Here is an 18,635-nt window from a genome sequence, read left to right on the forward strand (position 1 = left end):
CTCGCCTCCCTGCATCTAATCCTGATACTACTCAACAGCAGGGAAGGTGGGCAAATGTTCACTAGCAGTTGTTGGCAAAGAAACACAGCAGGATTTAAACTGGATGATGCCACTGCATGTGTAAAACAACCATTTGAGCAAATGCTGCTATAGTAGCATCTTTAACCAGTAAAACACAATTTGCTGTTAACCTTTTGCTTCCTGGCTAGCTGCACTGATGAGTTATGATTAATTGTAGGTATGCTTTTTTTTTTTTAATGAAAAAAACCCCAAGCTTATTGATAAAAAACTAAGATGAATGCTTGTAGCAGTTGCCATGACAGTCTTTTAGTGTGGTCACATATAACAAAAATAAATTGCAAAAGCCAAATGGGAATAAGATTCTGTTGCATTCTGGTAAAATGTTCCATGTCGTTTTTCACAAGGTCATTTTTCCCATGATCTTCCTTCTCTTCCTTTCCAGCTTGCACAGCCTGGTCTTTAGTTGATGTTCCCCAACCCCAGATGTTTCACGGTTTAACCATAGTCATTTTATAGCATTCTAGGACTGTTATGAATGAGGACGACCATAACAGTAATTTGCCATGCTTATCCATTATTCAAAAGCTAGATCTTGGTCACCTACTATGTCACCAAAATAACTGGTCAACACCATCCCAATAACTTTTTTTCCCCAGGCTCTCAGGTTTCCTTGCTTTTAATAGTTGTTCATACAGACCATAAGAGCTCCCTCTCTTTCAAACTGAGCTCCATCATTCTTTAAAGTTATCAGTTTGGTATCTGAGAAATACAACTTGAAATACCAGTTAACAATGCACCCAATGTTAGGGACAGGAATGAACTTTTTCCTGCCCTTCCTTGAAGATGATGGGAAAAGATGCATCACATAGCCAGCCACAATTCTTATATGCTTAGCTACTGCAATTCATCAGGCCATGTTTAATTGAAGAAATTGCTTTTCAGTAATGCTGCTACCTACCCGGTGCACTTAACTGAAGCAGGGCTTTCCTATTAGGAAATGTATGCAAGAGCATTTTATATCTGTGTATTATCTTCCCAGATCTCCTAGCTGTGCAATAAGTCCTAAGCACAGGATGTTATCTGTCCTTTTTGTTGGCTTAGTTCCTCCATCCCACTTTTAGATCGTGTGTGTTAGTGCTGGATCAAGTACCTTGAAGAAGAAAATGGTAAAAGCTTGGAGAGTCAGTAAAAACCTGAACAGGAGCCTGGGCAAGAGTGCAGTGCTAAATGGCAGGCCAAACAGATGCATCAGAAAATTTCTTTTCTAAAGGAAGGTTGTTTTAATCATTTCACTTCAACTCAGCTGATGATCTACACTAGGTGGAATATTGAACAGCTCTAGCCTTACAGACTGAAAAATCACACACTTGAAAAATCAGGGAGATGGTAGGATGCAGCAGGTCTGTAACATCTGTAACCACGCTCCCTTTTAGAGGGCAGCTCTTTGCAGAATTGCCATCATCCTTCCCACATTGCCTGAATGTCAGCTGGCACTACCAAACCCACAAAGCTACCAGGACAGCGATGGTGGTTGATACTACAGGGAAACAGCTGTTGCAGAGTGAAGCTCTATGCCACCTACCTGTACACAGAGTAGAACACACACACACGGTCAAAGATTTATCCGCTTGGATGGGAGATATATATAGGATAGTGGATTCTGAGAGGAAGCAGAGCAGTAAGAAACATGCCTTTTGTGAAGGGACTTGGAAGCAGTACAATGAAACTTAGAAGGCTAGAATAGTACAGCTGTGGACAGTTTTTCACTTTCATCTGGCAGAAACCATTTTTTATTTTTTCCATTATTTTGTGGGAACAAAAAAGTTTTGGAGCGCAAAGATCAGAAGCAAAACTGAGTTGGACAGAGCCAGTCACTCCGCTGGGACCTTGCGGGAGAACATGAAACACTTTTTCCAGGGAGACCTTTGCACTTCATTTTAGCTGTGCATCCAAGCCTAGGTCGGCAAAGGATCAGAAGAACCGTAACATTTCAAAATTGCATCCCTTACACGGAGAAAAGCTGGGAAAATATTTGTTGAGCAATGAAGTACATTCTCCTCCTATATCTGCACTACCTGGCATTGCATGAATCTCAGCTGGGTAAAACAGGCCTCAGAACTGAACCTCAAACCTTCAAAAATATGAGACGAGTTCCCTGGTCACAGGGATTTTGCTTAAATACAAATTTGTATTTGGCTTTGGATTTTTGAGCTTTACAGTTCAAATCTGTTCTCTCACTGTAACTCTGAGGAGCTTGGGTTTCATTCCATTGTATTTATTTTTTAAGTTCAATTCTCATGACTTTGAAAGCTTTCTAAAGGTCAGATGGAGAGAAGTACCAGATATTGCCACAATTGCCTGCAGTGTAATGCAGTCATTTCATATTGCTTTAAAGCTTTCCAAAAATCATCTCAACTCTTTCTCTTCATCTTACAGAATGCGGTTAAAGGTGTGGGTTAGGTTTCAGAGAGAACAAAGTGAGACGAACCCTTTGCCATTAGACATGGTGCAGGCTCCGGGTGATGCGATGAAAGAGCTGTGCTACTGTTGAAGGCCTCTCATAGCTCCTGTCTTTAGGGTAGCAGCATCCACTCTTGGACACAGCTAGTGTGCATTGGGGCAGGTTGTTTAGCCTTGTGTTTATTCAATCTTTGTGAAGATAAAGAGGGATGTTCCACTGAGAGCTCTTTTGTTTCACTCTGTATCAGTTCAATAGGAGAGAGAGCATCTCTAAAGCCACAAGCAGTGGTTTGTGTATCTTGTAAGTCTTCTAAAGCCTTGTCATCATACGCTGTATTATGTTGTCTTTTTACTGAGTGACCATTGCTCTATTGTACACTATCTGCCTTTTTGTGACTTGATGAACCACGTTGTAAAAGGTAGAAATCAATAAAGTTCTCCAGAACCCAAAACCACAGAGGGAAAAATGTTTTCCTGCAGCACCATCTCGTGGTCCCTGATTTTAGTGCTGAAGGTGTCTCTCCCTCCCCCTGGGCTTGGAAGGTGGAAGGTCCGCTCTGCAGACTTGGGAGCCACAACCAGCCCTGGGCAGCTTCTTTCGCTAGCCACAAGGGCACTGTGAGGAGCCTTGTAAGAATGCTTATGCCTTCTTCTAGTTGACCTGGGCCCCAATCGAGATCTTTGAATGGATGGAAAGGACAAAGGAAAATTGAGTTTGGCTCAGCAGCATGGTATGCAAGATACACACCAGCAGTTTAGCGCTGGGGAAAATACATGTTCCACGTAGGTCTGGGGTAAACCCATGTTGAAATTGTTCCGGAGTATGCTAAGGTCCAGGAGTACAAAAAAACCCTCCAAAATTATTATCAAAGGGATCTGAATATTTACTAGTGGAAGTAAGCAGCCGATCAGCTGATCAAAACATCCACGTTTATGTGACAATGTCAGTACAGTTAGCATCACACACAGCCCTGTGAATGAATATCTGTGATTTGACCCTAAGGTGATAATCTTGACCTTCAATAATAATGAAATAGCTATTATAACATTTTAGGCACAGATAGCAGTTTTTTATGCAATATCCATGCTTGACAGCTATTGATTCAATGAACTGTCAAGGTAGTATAGAAATTAAAATTTAAAATCAGAGCTTTCGTCTTCTCCAACCGAAAAGTGAAACTTCCAGCTTTTTAGAACATCTTTCTAATGAAGCTGCTACATGGAAAAGGGATGGAGCCCAAATCCATGCACTATGCTCTTGACTACTGTCCCACTACGGGAATAAAACCCTTGCTGTGTCTTTTTCATCTCACCTCCTTCTCTTACAGTGCATGTATTTTACTTATGCTCATCTTGTTCTGGTGCTGCCAGATATGGTTACTGCAGATGCATTGATTGCTTACTGTTAAATACAATTGTTTTATCAGTATGTGTCCCTTTGTCAGAATATTATTTGACATTAAAAGCAGTTGTGCTGTCAATGACATGGAAACAGAAGGAATTTATTACCCTTCAAATCAAAATCATGAAGCACCATATGAAAGCCTAACTTTCTCTAGAGCACAGCTCTCTCTCCATAATCACCATCAGCCATGAGGATCCATGTGGTTTGTCACATGCACATTTCAACTGTGACTGTGCCCCTAAATTAACGTAGGAGGAAACTGTTTTTATCTTTGTGAAGTATGTATATAGACATTTTGACCATTCATAAAAATAATATCAAGAAACAGCAAATACACATCAGATTTGGAAGGCAAACAGAGCCCTATTCAGTCTCCATCATTCTGCTGCTCCACATCAAAAACATCATAATACTTTTGCTTACAAAATTATAACCAAATCATCTGTAATACAATGCTACTGGCAATGGTTGCAATATCAGGCTTTAAAGCTCCTGCATATAGTTATGTCTGACCATCAGTAAGTACTCTGACAATTTCATGAGATTGCCCATATGCATATTCCACCCCTATTACACTTGGATTTTAAGTGTTGCCTTTTTTAGGACTGATAAAACTAAGAAAAATTTATTAAATGGGGAATCCTGAAAGTACATACAGTTTCTAAAAATCACTCATAATATTTATTCTCCAACTTAGGAACAAAGCTCCATTCCTCCTAGCTGTAGCTCTTGGAAATTCTGCTACATGGACTTCACAGACCCAAAGAAAAATGACCAGTGATTGCATTATTATGGGTGATACTGATTTCTACTGACATTCTTTTAGATGCTTACTCTTACTTTGCACTCAGCTGCTGAAAACTGTTACATACTTGTTTCTTTTATTTTTGTTACACTACCGGGAAATGGAAAGAAATTGCATTATGAAATCACCTACCTTGGAAGACAGGTCATCCAAAGATCCAAGAAAGTTCTGTGGTGCAGTGATATACTGCGGAGAGAAACGATACTAGAGAAAACACTACCACAGTTTCCTCATGTACTTTGTATTTTTGCCAAGCGTATCTTTAAAGCAACTGCCCAACACCAGATTTCCCAAATCCTCTGCAGCTTGGTAAGAAATTAGCCATTCTCCTCAGTTAAGAGTAGCACTACCATGCTGTGGTGCCATCCGATACTGAAACAGCGTAAGCGTGCCACTTGCTACCTTGCTAATTTAATGAATGACAACACTCTCTTAATCCAGGTAATATTCTAAGACTGACCTCTAAACTGAGATGGGCACTTAACTGGTATTTTTATATCCCTCCACAGGGATGCTATATTAATAAGACGATTGGCGTTATTATTCAGGAGTTGCCACGAGCAGTTTTGCCTTTCAGTGTTACTAGCTTTTTTGTACAGCACAGATGGAATGAGCATAAAGAACTAGAAATGAAAACTTTCTATTACAAAATCAATAGCATTATCAAGGGTTGACAACATTGTATTATTTTGATACTAAACCATAACTCATTTTCTAGGGCATACTCAAGTAATCCTGGTGTCCTTCTGCTTGAGGTCTTCAAGATCAGGTGGATGTTCCTCTACACCAAAGGGAAAAAAAAAATACTACACATCAGTATAACTAGATTTAGGGATATCTTTACATTTTTTGCCAAATCAATACTCTCCCTGAAATATTTCCTTGTTGTCTAATGACCTCACTGACATTTTATCTCATTGTCACCTTTAGTAGGCTATAGTTTGTCATGCTTATGTGGAGTAAATAGCATTTCACTCTCACATTACGTTTATTTCTGTAGTTGACTGCTTTTCAGCATTGAGGAAGGATGCCAAGATGTGGAGCTATGTGAATATGTGTTTTGGGTTTGTGTGGTGGGGTTTTGATAGCGGGGGAGGGGCTGCAGCAGTGGCTCCTGTGAGAAGCTGCCAGAAGCTTCCCTGGCTCCAAGTCGGACCCACCGCTGGCCCAGGCCGAGCCCATCAGCGATGGTGGTAGTGCCTCTGGGAGAACAGATTTAAGAAGGGGAACCTGCAGCAGGGAAGGAGATGGGAAAGTGAGAAGAACCCCTCTGCAGACACCGAGGTCAGTGAAGAAAGAGGGGAGGAGGGGATGCCCCTGCAGCCCACGGTGAGACGGCAGGCTGTCCCCCCCCAGCCCGCGGAGGGGAGCAGGGGAGCAGATGCCCACCTGCAGCCCGGGGAGGACCCCATGCCAGAGCAACGGGATGGATGCCCCCCAGGATGGCCGGGACTCTATGGGAAAGCCTGTGCTGGAGCAGTCTGTGCCTGAAGGACTGCAGCCCATGGAAGGGACCCACACCAGAGCAGTTTGTGGAGAACTGTCTCCCATGGGAGGGGCCCCACGCTGGAGCAGGGGAAGAGTGAGGAGTCCTGCCCCTGAGGAGGAAGGAGCGGCAGAGACAACGTGTGATGAACTGACCCCAACCCCCATTCCCCGTCCCCCTGTGCCACTGGGGGGGAGGAGGGAGAGAAATCAGGAGTGGAGTTGAGCTGGGAATGAGGGAGGGGTGGGGGGAAGGTTTTCTAAGGTTTGGGTTTACTTCTCATTATTGTTGATTTGATTTCATTTGCAGTAAATTAAATTGATTTTGTTTCTTCCCCAAGTTGAGGCTGTCTTTTGCCTGTGACCATACGTGGTGAGTGATCCCTCCCTGTCCTTGTCTCAGCCCATGAGTTTTTCTTCATATTTTCTCCTCATCCCACCGGGGCCAGGGCGGAGGAGTGAGCGAGCAGCTTTGTGGTGCTTTGTTACCGGCTGGGCTTAAACCACAAGATGTCAGCTGTAAAACACCCCTATCCATACAGAAGGACAGATTTCTCAGTGCATGTAAATGGATCCTCATCTCCTGAAAGCAGCAAACCCTTACTTTGCTTTTCCACTTTCCCATGCAACACAGTTTGCACATGGGATAAGGAACACTGAAATGGCAGAGGACTTAAACCTAGGACTGAAATACTGTCCATGGCTTGCTCTGCTGTCATTTAGCATCCTAGGACAGCAAACAAATTCTTGCAGACTCATTACTTCTCCCACAACAGAAATTGAAGGTGATCCCTGATAAACAGTGCCTTTTGACTAAGTCTACTGGACTGGTAAGCAACAGGCATTTAGTACTGCATATGTTTGGTATTCTATACAGACCTGATAGAAGATAACAATCCTAAACTGAAAGAATAAAAGAATACTCCAAGGTTAGTTTACCTTTTTTTTTTTGTCCTTTGTTAGAGTCTTTCTTAAGTCAATCCATTAAAAGGCCATAAGTGTCTTCACTACGTCCTCTTTTCTTCCACACAGTTTTCTTTACTTCATTATTTGCCCTTCGTAAAGGATTGAAACACTGACTGCAACATATTAAAACAACAGCTGAAATTAGTTGACTTCCAAAGAAGGAATTTGGAGAAGATGACCTACACTTTAGCTGTGAAATCCTAGCTCCAGTGAAAAAAACCTGCAAATCTACAGTTGATTTCGGAGGCCATCAGAAGATTTCATCATTAGAACATAGGCAGATTAAGGCTAGGAAAATAATTTCAATAAGCTTTTCCCATCTCTTACATTTTCTTCATGAATTTCAGCTCACCTGCCGATTCATATAATGCAATCATGACCAGAAATTTCCCCAGTAACTAGTCAACCAAATTCTATAGCCTGCTTCCCATAGCCACACTAGGAATTCAGTAGAAGGAAATGAAGACTTTTCTAATTCTTACTCTATTTTTAAAATTTACACAATATTATTCAAATACAGCACTAGTTAAGTGCACCTGCATCTTCCTAACCTTTAGTGTCTTAACCTACCCATCATTGCATGTGGTTGTTAATGAAGACTAACAAACCAGAGAAATAAGATAAGACAGCACAGTTACGGACATAGCAAAAGTATCAGAGAACACAGCTCAAGAAAAGAGATATTATGTTGATAGCACACAAGAGAAACTGGCAATTACCAGCGAATGGGCACATGTAGATTCTGTTTCCTGCATGAAAAATACCATTGGATGGAAGCAAATACACAATTCATCAGTGGGGAAGTGGAAGGAACAAAGCTTCACTGAATTAGGAAATTATTCCTGCTGATCAAGTGTGACAAGGGGAGGAGTACTCAGCTCCCTCTACCAATTTCACAGGAATTCCATGCTCCTACACGTACTTAGTCTGGCCACGTTATGGAATTACCTCTGCTGTCATAGTCCTGGGCATCTCTTGACAAACAGTCACCCCTAGCTACATAGCACAAACACCTTCAAAACCTTTCCAGGGTCAGTCACCCAGGCTTGGTATCTGTCTCTCTCTCTTTCTTTCTTTTTTTTTTTTTTAAATATAAGTACAGACTCCTGTGGGAAACCTTGGAATTTGCTCTAGAAGAGGCACAGTGGAACTAATCAATTATTCCAAATTTCATCAGGACAAGCCATCTTATTTTTTGATAACTCTAAAGAACAATTTTACTTTTGTGCACGTCCATTGCAGTACAGTTTGGACATTGTACATAGGACCCTCTCAAAAATGACTGAACAATATTGAAAACAAAAGAATTTCCATCCAGGGAGAAGGTTTTAGGCTCACTGAAGGAATGCTTTTCAACGCCATATCCTCTATCAACTGCCTCTAAAACTGGTAAAACTCAAAGTTACCATGTTATAGGATTGCTCCTTTCCTAGAACGCAAATATATGATGTTGGAAATTAAAACCATTTAGCATCTGGTTAATCACTGCATTAAAAAACAAAGCAAAAAACAAGCCATAGCAGAACAGCAATATTCCTAGTTTTGCTGGCTGTGAAAAAACACAGAAATGATCATTTAAACATTAATGTGAATTCTCTCAAAACGAACACGTATTAATTCATTTTCCAGAAAATTTATGATAATTTCATGTTAATTCTTTGCCTCCTGTTTTCAGAGTCACTGATGACTCAGTGCAGCTATCTGTATGCTGAACATCAGCTGTTGAGCACAGTGTAAGATGTAATGTGGAGATTTTCACAGCAGGTTTTGTCTAAATGTGGAGCTCCATAGCAAACAGCCATCTGCTAAGCAGCCGCATTAGTAAACTCGATGTGTGTGTGTACGTGCATGTATATGATCCCACACAGACTACTAACATCTCAGTAAAGCAAAAGTTTAACACTTGGGGGGGGGGGGGGGGGGAGACAATTCTGTCATAGTAACCAAGCTATAGCATTAGCCATTCAATATGAAATACCCCCTTAGAAAAATAAAGCACAGTTACATTAATACATTCCATCTCAGTTTAATGATTTTGATATTGTGGAGCTTACATTTTCTCATTATCATAAGAACATATACACGTGCCAAAACTCTTCACAATATCAAACGCTAAACTTCTTGCATAGCACTCACAGGCTGTAACATGCCCCATACATTAAAAAACCACCACTGCACGTTAGAAGCATTACAGATAATTAATTCACCTTTCTCCCAGCCACACTCCCAGCCCATCTCTCCTCCTCTGTTCAGCCCTACTGCTTTGCTCGTTCCTTCTGCATCTTACTGCGTAACCCTAAGTCTATCGCACACACTTTTCTACTTGTTTTTCTTTACAAACTGCTTTTTCTCATTCATTTCTTCCCTATTACCTTTCAGATAATTCATTCCTGCTTGCACATGTCATTTCCCGTGCAGCAGTCAATTGTTTACCATAGACAGGCAACATCACTCTCTTGTAGAAGTGCCTTTGAAGGCAGTGGTAAAAGAACCATTTTTCTCTCCTTTCTCCCTGTGGTTTTTGAGAGCGAAGACAAGTGGCAGGAAGTTTTCTCAGTTGTTTCTGTTTAAACTTACGTTACAAAGTGAAGTTAACTTTTCCTCAAACCTTTCCTTTTCTTTTCTACCAATGTTCTGGGTTTTCTTTGCACTCAGGACACTGTGTCCTAAAAACCTATTCTGGGTTGAACAGGACGGGCTGTGTGCAGTGCTGCAGGCTGCCCGATAGCTTGGTTTGCCCTTAAGTCTCATTTGCCATCCTTTTTGCTCACAACTGGCAGTGGTTGGTCTTGCCTTTGTGCCAAAGAGAAGAATGGAAACCAAGTTCCTTTAACGTACATGGATATGCTAGCCTTCAGTGGGGAGCAGGGGCAGAAAGTGGAGGAAGATAACCAGAAAGTCAAGGGATCAAAAGCCTGGTCTTCCATACCGCAGCGCATATATGTGCCCAGGAGAGGATCCGCCTCCTGCGGAGCTGAACTCAAGTTCAGGCTCCACTGCTCGAGCCCCATTCTGGGCTTTATGTGCAGACTTCTCTAACCTGCAGGCAGCAGGCCTTTGTGTTTTACATGCAACTTCCCAAGCAAGGGAAGGAAGATTAAGGCCACGTCCTTTGTCACTGCATCTTTAGAAAGAGTACTGGGGTATTAGCAAACTTTTTTTCCTTAAGCCAAACTGTTTTATGTAGCTTCAAAATAGGAGGACTCCATTTTTACATTAACACATTAGTTCCCTGCCTTTTTTCCAGTCTTTTCTCCCCTCAGACTTCAAAGATGTCAGTTGTCCATATTTTCTATGTTTAGAAGTAGATCATAAATTTGGTCTAGTCATGCTTACCTTCTCTGCAAAAAGGCACAGCAACAGAATGGTAGACACCCCAAAATAAAAAATCCTCCTGCCACAAGCACAAGCAGTCGAAATGTCAGTTGCAGATCTGTAGAGTCAGCAGAAGTCTGCATTAGTTATGCAGCACTCCGAGATATATATTGAGGTATAGATGGCAGAGATTAGCCTCTAAAACAGACATGTACGTACCTCAGCCAGCAACACAATGGAAAAAAGTACATGTTAGAAATGAGCTCAGATGAGAAAGATCAAGTCTCAAATTTAATCTGAGTCCAAATAGCCCAAGTGTTTGGTTAGTTTCAGAAGCAACTGGGGTTTGAGTGAGTCAGGGGGTGGGGTGGGGGACCAAACCAAAAAAAATAAGTGTCCTTTAGAACCTTCTTTAAGAATGGAGACAAAATCATGCAAATGAATGCTATTTATCTATTTCGGTTCATAACTTTTGCAGCATTTTCTTAAAGCCTCATTTTATTCCCAGTGAAATTCAAGACAAAACTCCCAGATAAGTAGGATATACTCGATACCAGTCAAGTATGCAGCCTGTAACCAGCTTACAGAAACACAAGTGCCATGAGTCTAATATCTGCTAAGTGCTTCTATTTTGTCAACAGATTGCTATGAGGCAAACAGCATGCGCTCCCAGGGCAGTAAGTGTTTCTGTTTTCTTTGGACATATGTTGTACATCCAGGGTCATTCAAGTAGTTAATTAATCTATGAACAAATAATTCTGTAAAATAGTCAGCCCTTGATATTTATGTCCAAACAATAAAAGCTTAACTGGAATGAGGAATCAATCAGTCACAGCTGAATAAGCATATTTAATTTTAACATTTACTTGAGTGTCCTAAAAATGAGCAGAAGAGCTATAATTTTCACTGTACAGCTTTTCTTCTTACTATAGTGAAGTGTCTTTTATACATAGTATAAAGGCCCAAGTGGGGAATGAATATTATTAAAACTTTTTATTTCTGCATTATGTCCCTAACTAACAAACAGATTTTGATGGCCTCACACTGAATGGTACTTTCTTCTATCAAAAGTTACCTAGGTAGTAGTAACTATAGCTGCCTTAGCAGTGGAATGTTGGAGCTGCTCAACTACAAGAAAAATTGCAAAAGTTTGATCCTGACCTCTGCTTGCTTCTGAGCAAATACAAACAAGCCAAAAGTGAATTCATTTTAGCTTACAAGTATTCCCTTGTGGTTTCATATCTGCATTAAGTCAGCTCTTCCTGAAAACTGGATATCATCTCTGAAATCAACGGAGTTATACTGAATTATATCAGGAAGACCTAAACCATTGAGTTCTAGATTATGGTTTCCTAATTTAACATCCATGTTTGACAATATTGCCTGTGTCTAAGAAGTCTTCCTGCTTAATTGTTGGTAAAAAAAGGAAACAATATAACAGGAATTGCTGTATTAGAAAAACTATGGTAATATTTGTCTCTGTTCCTATTGAAGTCTGTGATGAATCTCCAAATACCACTCTAATATCTTGACATTGTTCTTGACAGACAACAAATGAGATGCATATCTATTGTCAGGGCATGAGGCAAAGGACACAAATTAAGATGCAAAATTCCACCTGAACATAAGAACTTTTATTTATTTATTTATTTTTACTGTTCAAAACAGAACTGGAACAGGTTGCCTGGAGAAGTTGTGGAGTGTCTCTCCTCTGACATATTCAAAACTTGACTGGACACAGCCCTGGGAAACCTGTTGTAGATGACCCCACTTGAGCAGGGAGGATTAGACCATATGTTCCCGAGAGGTCCCTTCCACACCCAATAATTGTGTGTCTAATAAAAAGCCTCTAACTTTTTTGCATTTTTCAGTTTGTTGAAGCAACTTCACCATGAAAAACAACAACTGTTTCTACAAAGCTGTACAAACAGGAAAACAGTTATGACAAAAATTAAGATATGATACAACCCTTTCAGTAAAGCAGATTACTGTGGAGTTATGTGCAAAGGTAGGATACAAAAAAAATAGTTTGCTGCATTCTTTCATATGAGAGAAAAAAAAAAAATCACACCCACCAAATCCATGCTCGAAGAACAAAAAGAAAGGTAAAATGTTATGTTAAGGCTAGAATCTGAGAACATAGAACCACAGAAATTTTGGTTTTAAGAGACTTCTGCAGATCATGTAGACCAAGCTTCTTCCTGAAGCAAGGCTATTGCCAACATGGTCAAGTTGTGTGTCTAGCCAAGTCTTGAAAACCTCCGGGGATGGTTACTCTACCACCTTTCTGATTACTTGTTCTAGAGTTGCACTACTTTCCTAATGAATTTTTTTCCCCTAATGCCCAAGCTAAATTTCCCAAGCATCCATTAGTGGCAATTCGCATTTATTGTATCATCTGGCTCTACCCAGAGGAATTTGTGGGTCCCTTGTCTTAGTAACTGCCTTCCTAAACAGGCTTCACTAGCTATTAGATAACCAATTAGCCTCCTCTTCATCAGTTTAAATACATCCAGTTCCTTCACAGCACTTTCACAGTCACTACTACTTGGGCTTAAACACCCCTTTCCACAAATAATGCCTTCACCCCATTCTTTGTACTAACATATGTGACTGCATTTATTTGTATCACATCACTTGTTCTTTGCTTGTGCTGGCATTGCCAAGATATCCAGACAATTCTTTATCAATGAATTGTTTTCTGTATTAATATATATGCAGAAATAAATGCAAGCTTACACTTACTTTGAAGAGAGTGGTGACCTGAAAAACTAAAGGAAGAAACAGAAATGAAAGTTACATTGCCTGACCAGAAACAGCACTGGGCTATGAGGCAGTAATCTACAGAAGCATACTTACTGTCTTTAAATGGCATGTAACATTGCAGTTCATGGATGCTTTTGGAAGGACAACATTTATTTTCCAAGCATTCAGTTGTGTTAAGGCCCTCTCCTACATGACAAGGAATTAAGGTTTGTTCATCTTTGCGACGGCATGCTTTAAAAAAGAGAAATAATACGTAAGATCTCTATTCTAGGAGCAATGCTCAAGTAGAGGGAAGTTATTATTTTGGTGTCCCTAGTACATTTTGATAGGGTAAGTCTGCCAGATAACAGTATTATTGACTTTCATGTATGTTCTTCCCCCCCAAACTAATCAATCTTTGTATTAAAATCAACAGAAAAGCTAAAATCACGTCATACAAAAATCTTAAGTAATATGCTGTTTCAGTAACAAACATTGACAAAACCAAATCTAAACACCATTGTGCCTTTTTTTGTAATTAGGTTTGTAAGGTAAATGGGAATGACAAACTACATTTTCTGACTGGACTGTTTCTAATGAAAAACAAAACCTTTTTTTAAGGGCCCAGCATAGAACATATTGCAACTAACCATCTCTGGCACTTATTGCATGTTTCTACAAGCAGCTGAAAATCAGCTGATTGGAACAAAACCCCAAGATAGCCAATCCAGTTACTGAACAAAATATTTAAGCAATAATTTAAGAACAGATTTACTGATAATCATGAGCTCCTCTATGGGAAGGGCCTAAATGTATAAGATAGTTACAAACAGTAGATGTCTCTATATATTTAATTGCTGTAAAACTTGGTTATAACATCCCTTATGTGACACTTGCACAGCAGCTGCAAAGCATCATTTGGTGTTCCAACAACACTCCCAAGATTGGCTGTATTGTCAGTCTCATGTTTATTGTAGACATTACTGGTAGCCATATTCAGTTTATTAAATGGGACATGAGGCACTTCACGAGACCTCTGTGTTTACTTAAGGCTAGGTGGCAGTAACAGCAGTAGAGGTATGCTGATATTGAGGTAATGCAGAAACATACTAAGTGAAAACTGGTATTTCTGCTTCTCCTTTCTATTTGTCTGTGATCCAATTGCGGAACCAGGCTTGCAATTTTTGTACGTGCCAAGTCCTTTCTGTATTCATAGATATTATCTTTCTTATTGACACTAGCAAATTAGCATTGCTATTTCCTTCTCAATAATTTTATGAAATAACGTAGTTCTTGTCATTTAGCTGCAGCCATCCAAAAGGTAAGTGGTTCAGTCTAAGCTAATGGCCCTGAAACCTTCCCTAGCCAGTAGAAGTGGAAGAGACACTACTGTGGGGCAAAATCCTTCTCTCACTTAGGATGTGCCAAACTGTTCTTTCTCTCCTATGCGTACATGGGAAGACTAGAAAACTAGTTTAGATCAGATACAACAGAACTAGGCAACGTGGATCCTACACCAAACTGTCCAGCATTTCTAGCACAATCACATCACTGATGATGAAGGGTTTTGTAGGAGGGTAGTAATGCAGCAAAAGCAAATTTATGGTTGTTCCGAAGGGGCATTTAACGATACCATTTTGAAGAAATCTAGTGAGATTTAGAGTATCAGACTGAGGTTTTTAAATCCACTAAATGGGGACAGGTAGGGGTGGGAGGGCGACCTGGAAGTGAGGCAGAAGGGGAAAGGGAAGAGAGAAACAATGCCGCAGTGATGAAGTGACACTTACTCACTGGCCTGAAGAAGCTTAAGAGAGATTCATATGCATGTTTCAGTTTCATGTTAAGTTTGCTGGGTGCCACTTCACTTTTTCCTAAAACATGCTGAGTTGCTGGTGCAAAACCTGAAAGCTCATAATGATTAGCTCATTACCATCAAAATATCCGTGATTAATTAAATGCAATGACATTTTCATACTGATTATCTTTCATTATGAGGGCATTTATAGTCTTTATGAATTGTGATTACTGATGGCTAGCAAGGTTAAGCATAGATGTCTTTCTGTTGTATTCACTTACATTACTTCAAATTGCTTCATGAACCACGACGAGTAAAGAACTAAAGCTGTGAAATTTAAATTAAAGAATCCATTCAGGTGGAAATTCTCAAGGTAAAAAGCCCTACTGTTCACCTATAAGGTGCAAGTTACATGAAAACTCTGGGTTATATCTATAGAAGTATTTGTCTTATGTACACAAGCAGAACTTTCAGCCTTTGTTTTAGATAAAGATCAGACCCCAACTGAATCACAGAAACATGGTGAAAGGCAGCTTTAACAGATACAACCACACATGGCATCTATCCCAACATCTTGTTTCCGACAGTGACCTACAGCAGTTGTGTAGAAAAGAGCAAAACATCCCTGAATATAGAGGTACTGGAGTATCTTCCCAAACTGCAGTGATTTGTGGCTCTGGGACTCCTCGATCACCTTTCATTTAACACTACTCCAAAAAACGTGGCATCAGTAAACCTTGCTGTCTCACTACATCTCTTTTTCATTAAGCTGAAAGTGCAAATAACAGTGGGACTTCACTAGCAATCAACCACTCCACAATGAGAAAAAACCCCCAGTATTCCTATTTGCTTGCCTTTTTTCTCTCTCCATGAGAGAGAAACTCACACCATCACAACTTTAATAGCTTTCAGTCATGGAGTTTATTGAAAGCCATTTCATGGTTTTAAAGTTCCTTGTGAACAGAAGTGAGATCATGGCCTAACCAAAAACGAAGGTATCGAAGAAACATCCAGAAGACTGAAGTTGTTCAACTAGCAGCATCAGGAGCATAAATTCTCTATTTGTTCTGGGGCACAGCTTGCATCTTCTGTGCCATATGAAACTCCCTTGGGAAAAAGCGGCATCAGAGTAGGAAAAATTGAACGTATGTCAAAATAGAGAATTTGAAACTACCATATAACAGAAACGTGACCAGCAAAAGTTTACACTAACAGTTATGTCAGGGTCCACCTCCCCACCAGTAATCAAAACAGAAGAACTAAAAATTTTAAAGATTTTGCAATGATTTCACAGGAAGTTCATGAGATGAGGTATCTGACAATCAGTAAGAATTATCTGAAAATAAGAACATGGTTGTCCTTCTCTCTCATAAGAGAGTTTAAAGAGACACAAGCCATGTACATACGTTTCACAGGCACTGCTGATCAACGTAAGCTGCATCATGTACTTATGAATCACAGTTATATCTACGTTAGAGCTCACACACATACACATCACGGAAAAGTGTTTTTGCCCTCCCCGCCCCCCTTTTCTCCCCCCCAAAGACAGGATGACTTCCTCATCTAGGTATTGCAGAAGCATTTTATGATGACACTTGCAGCAACTGACAGCTTTTCACCAAGATCTGAAAAGGTAGTCTCTGAAGTCTGGTTTCTCAAAGCATAGAGGATCAAACACAAGCTTAATGTGTGGGCTGATCCTTTACACAAGTCAGATGACCAAATTTAACTTCTGGTGTGAGTGCAAGTTATCAGCCAAAAATCTTTGCTAACTATTTTGAGCCACCTACTGTAGTAAGCAAATACATCAACTCTCAACAGATTAAGAACACCTTTAACTGTATGCTGGAAAAAAAGAAGTCAAAGTGAGGAAAAAATAGAATAATCTATAATCAAAGGTAAAATAAAAGCAAGATACACTGCCAGAATGAAACAAGTAGCATGTGTTTCTCATACAAATGCATGAAGAGGGAAATGGGAACTATAGTTGGGAGAAAAAAACATGTTTTGCTGTATTTAAGTGTCAGGACTTATCAATCCCTTCTGGAATAATTAACTGCTTGTAATATTTGTATTTTTCAATCATTACCATGACAACAAAATTGTAAACTAAACTTCTTGCTAGTAAAAGTACTTCTTCCATGAAAACGCATTTCTCCTTGCAATACTCACTTGAATTAATACTATAAAGCAGTATCAGTACCACACAGTTCCACGCTACATGGGTGCCAATTAGCAGCATTACTGCAACAAAATCAAGAGTAATAATAGGTATGTTTTTATGCATAAAAAAATATTATTTATCTTAACTTCATATTTATGGATTGTAACAAACAGGAGAGCAGACTGCTGCACAGAGCAGGACTGCCTTTTTTTGCAATACAGAGGAGGCCAAACCCAGCAAAAATTTTTCTTGCAATAAGTGATTTTGAAGAAATTACTCATTTAAAGAAAGGTTAAAGGGAGACATCTTGTTAACAGCGACTAGGCAAAAAAACGATCTCTGAAGTGTCCCATAGCTGGACACCCGATACCTTAAAAAGATCACTTTTAACTGAAAATTGTTATCTAGGTTTAATGAACAGGATCAGGACTGAAGAACTATAAATCACTGGAAGCTTACAACTGAATTCTAGTTTAGCTTGTTGAATTCTTCAGTCTTTTCAAAATCAGAGCGCATGAGAGGCTTTGGATAAAAACATTTTTAAAAAGGTGGTTCAAAACAATACTACAGATAAAAATACTTTTAGCAAGCCCCAAGTCATTCACAGTAATTTAACAGCAGGTTTGAGCTAGGTTTTTTACCTCCAACCAACCCCTGAAGATTGCTTTGCCAGACACAGTATTTCACTTTTGCCTGCTACTCCTGTTGTTACCCTAAAAAGGTCTTTTTCAATTATTACCACATGTTTAGTTGTTAAAACAGCTAAAACCTAGAGATTATTTTGTTAGTATCGGTAAGGGAGGAGAACCCCATTTTCTGAAGTGCTATACAGGGAAAAGAAAGATTGCATTTTACACAGGTATCGGCCTTTGAAGGGTCTGCTCTCTCTGCACTCTTGCTGCTAAATGAGGAAAGCTTTCCTGCAGTTAGAAGGTACCTGTTCTGTAGAGTAATATACAAACACATTCTGTCCCACAGAGAAACTTTGCTTTGGTAGTTAAATGTGAAATTATTTAAGAGGACAGGAATCATGTTTTCCAAAATACCCATTAAAATCTAATGCCATCCAAGACAAATAGGGAAGAAGAAAACACTTCCTGGGAGAAAGAAAACAAGGGAGATGGACAGTTCTGGTTTTCCCCATTACATACTTCTTTTGCTGTCTTCTCTGCTACTGCTGGAAGACCACAGCTACCCAGAGTACAGCAACTACAGACTTGTTACGCACGACGATGTGGAATCAAAGCTCATCACAATAGGCCCCCTGTTACTATGACACAGCTCAGAATGAACAGTACAGATGTGATAAATGCATCAACAGAGGGGCCAGAAAAAAGCCACACACGCAGTTTGAAAAGCCTCTTAGTCTTCTAATTCACTAAAGCTAAAAGTTTGGTCAGAGTGCTTAAGTTAGAGCTTCCAAATAATCCATTAGATGTGAATTAATTAGGTAACAGGACCATCCTGTAGGTTC

At 39.9% G+C, this 18,635-nt stretch overlaps 1 protein-coding gene across 1 annotated transcript; it reads right to left on the reverse strand.

The window, feature by feature from the left end:
- Window positions 1-7,152: 7,152 nt before the first annotated feature.
- LOC138690793 (fmr1 neighbor protein-like) lies at window positions 7,153-17,239 on the reverse strand. Its single transcript, XM_069811694.1, has 5 exons — window positions 17,170-17,239; window positions 14,990-15,103; window positions 13,317-13,454; window positions 10,479-10,575; window positions 7,153-7,255 (listed from the first exon to the last, which is right to left on the reverse strand). The coding sequence occupies exons 1-5, from the start codon at window positions 17,237-17,239 to the stop codon at window positions 7,153-7,155; spliced, it is 522 nt and encodes a 173-aa protein (XP_069667795.1).
- Window positions 17,240-18,635: the final 1,396 nt, after the last annotated feature.

The sequence above is a fragment of the Haliaeetus albicilla genome, chromosome 23 (genome assembly GCF_947461875.1).
Source record: "Haliaeetus albicilla chromosome 23, bHalAlb1.1, whole genome shotgun sequence".
Classification (NCBI taxonomy): Eukaryota; Metazoa; Chordata; class Aves; order Accipitriformes; family Accipitridae; genus Haliaeetus; species Haliaeetus albicilla.

Excerpts from the sequence above, each read along its gene's own strand:
- LOC138690793 (XM_069811694.1), bottom strand. The coding sequence starts at position 17,239 with ATGCTGCTAATTGGCACCCATGTAGCGTGGAACTGTGTGGTACTGATA. Across the intron at positions 13,455-14,989 it reads AAGCTTCTTCAGGCCAGTGA|CATGCCGTCGCAAAGATGAA; the intron begins GTAAGTGTCACT and ends TCTTTTTTAAAG. Across the intron at positions 10,576-13,316 it reads TTACATGCCATTTAAAGACA|ATCTGCAACTGACATTTCGA; the intron begins GTAAGTATGCTT and ends CTGACTCTACAG.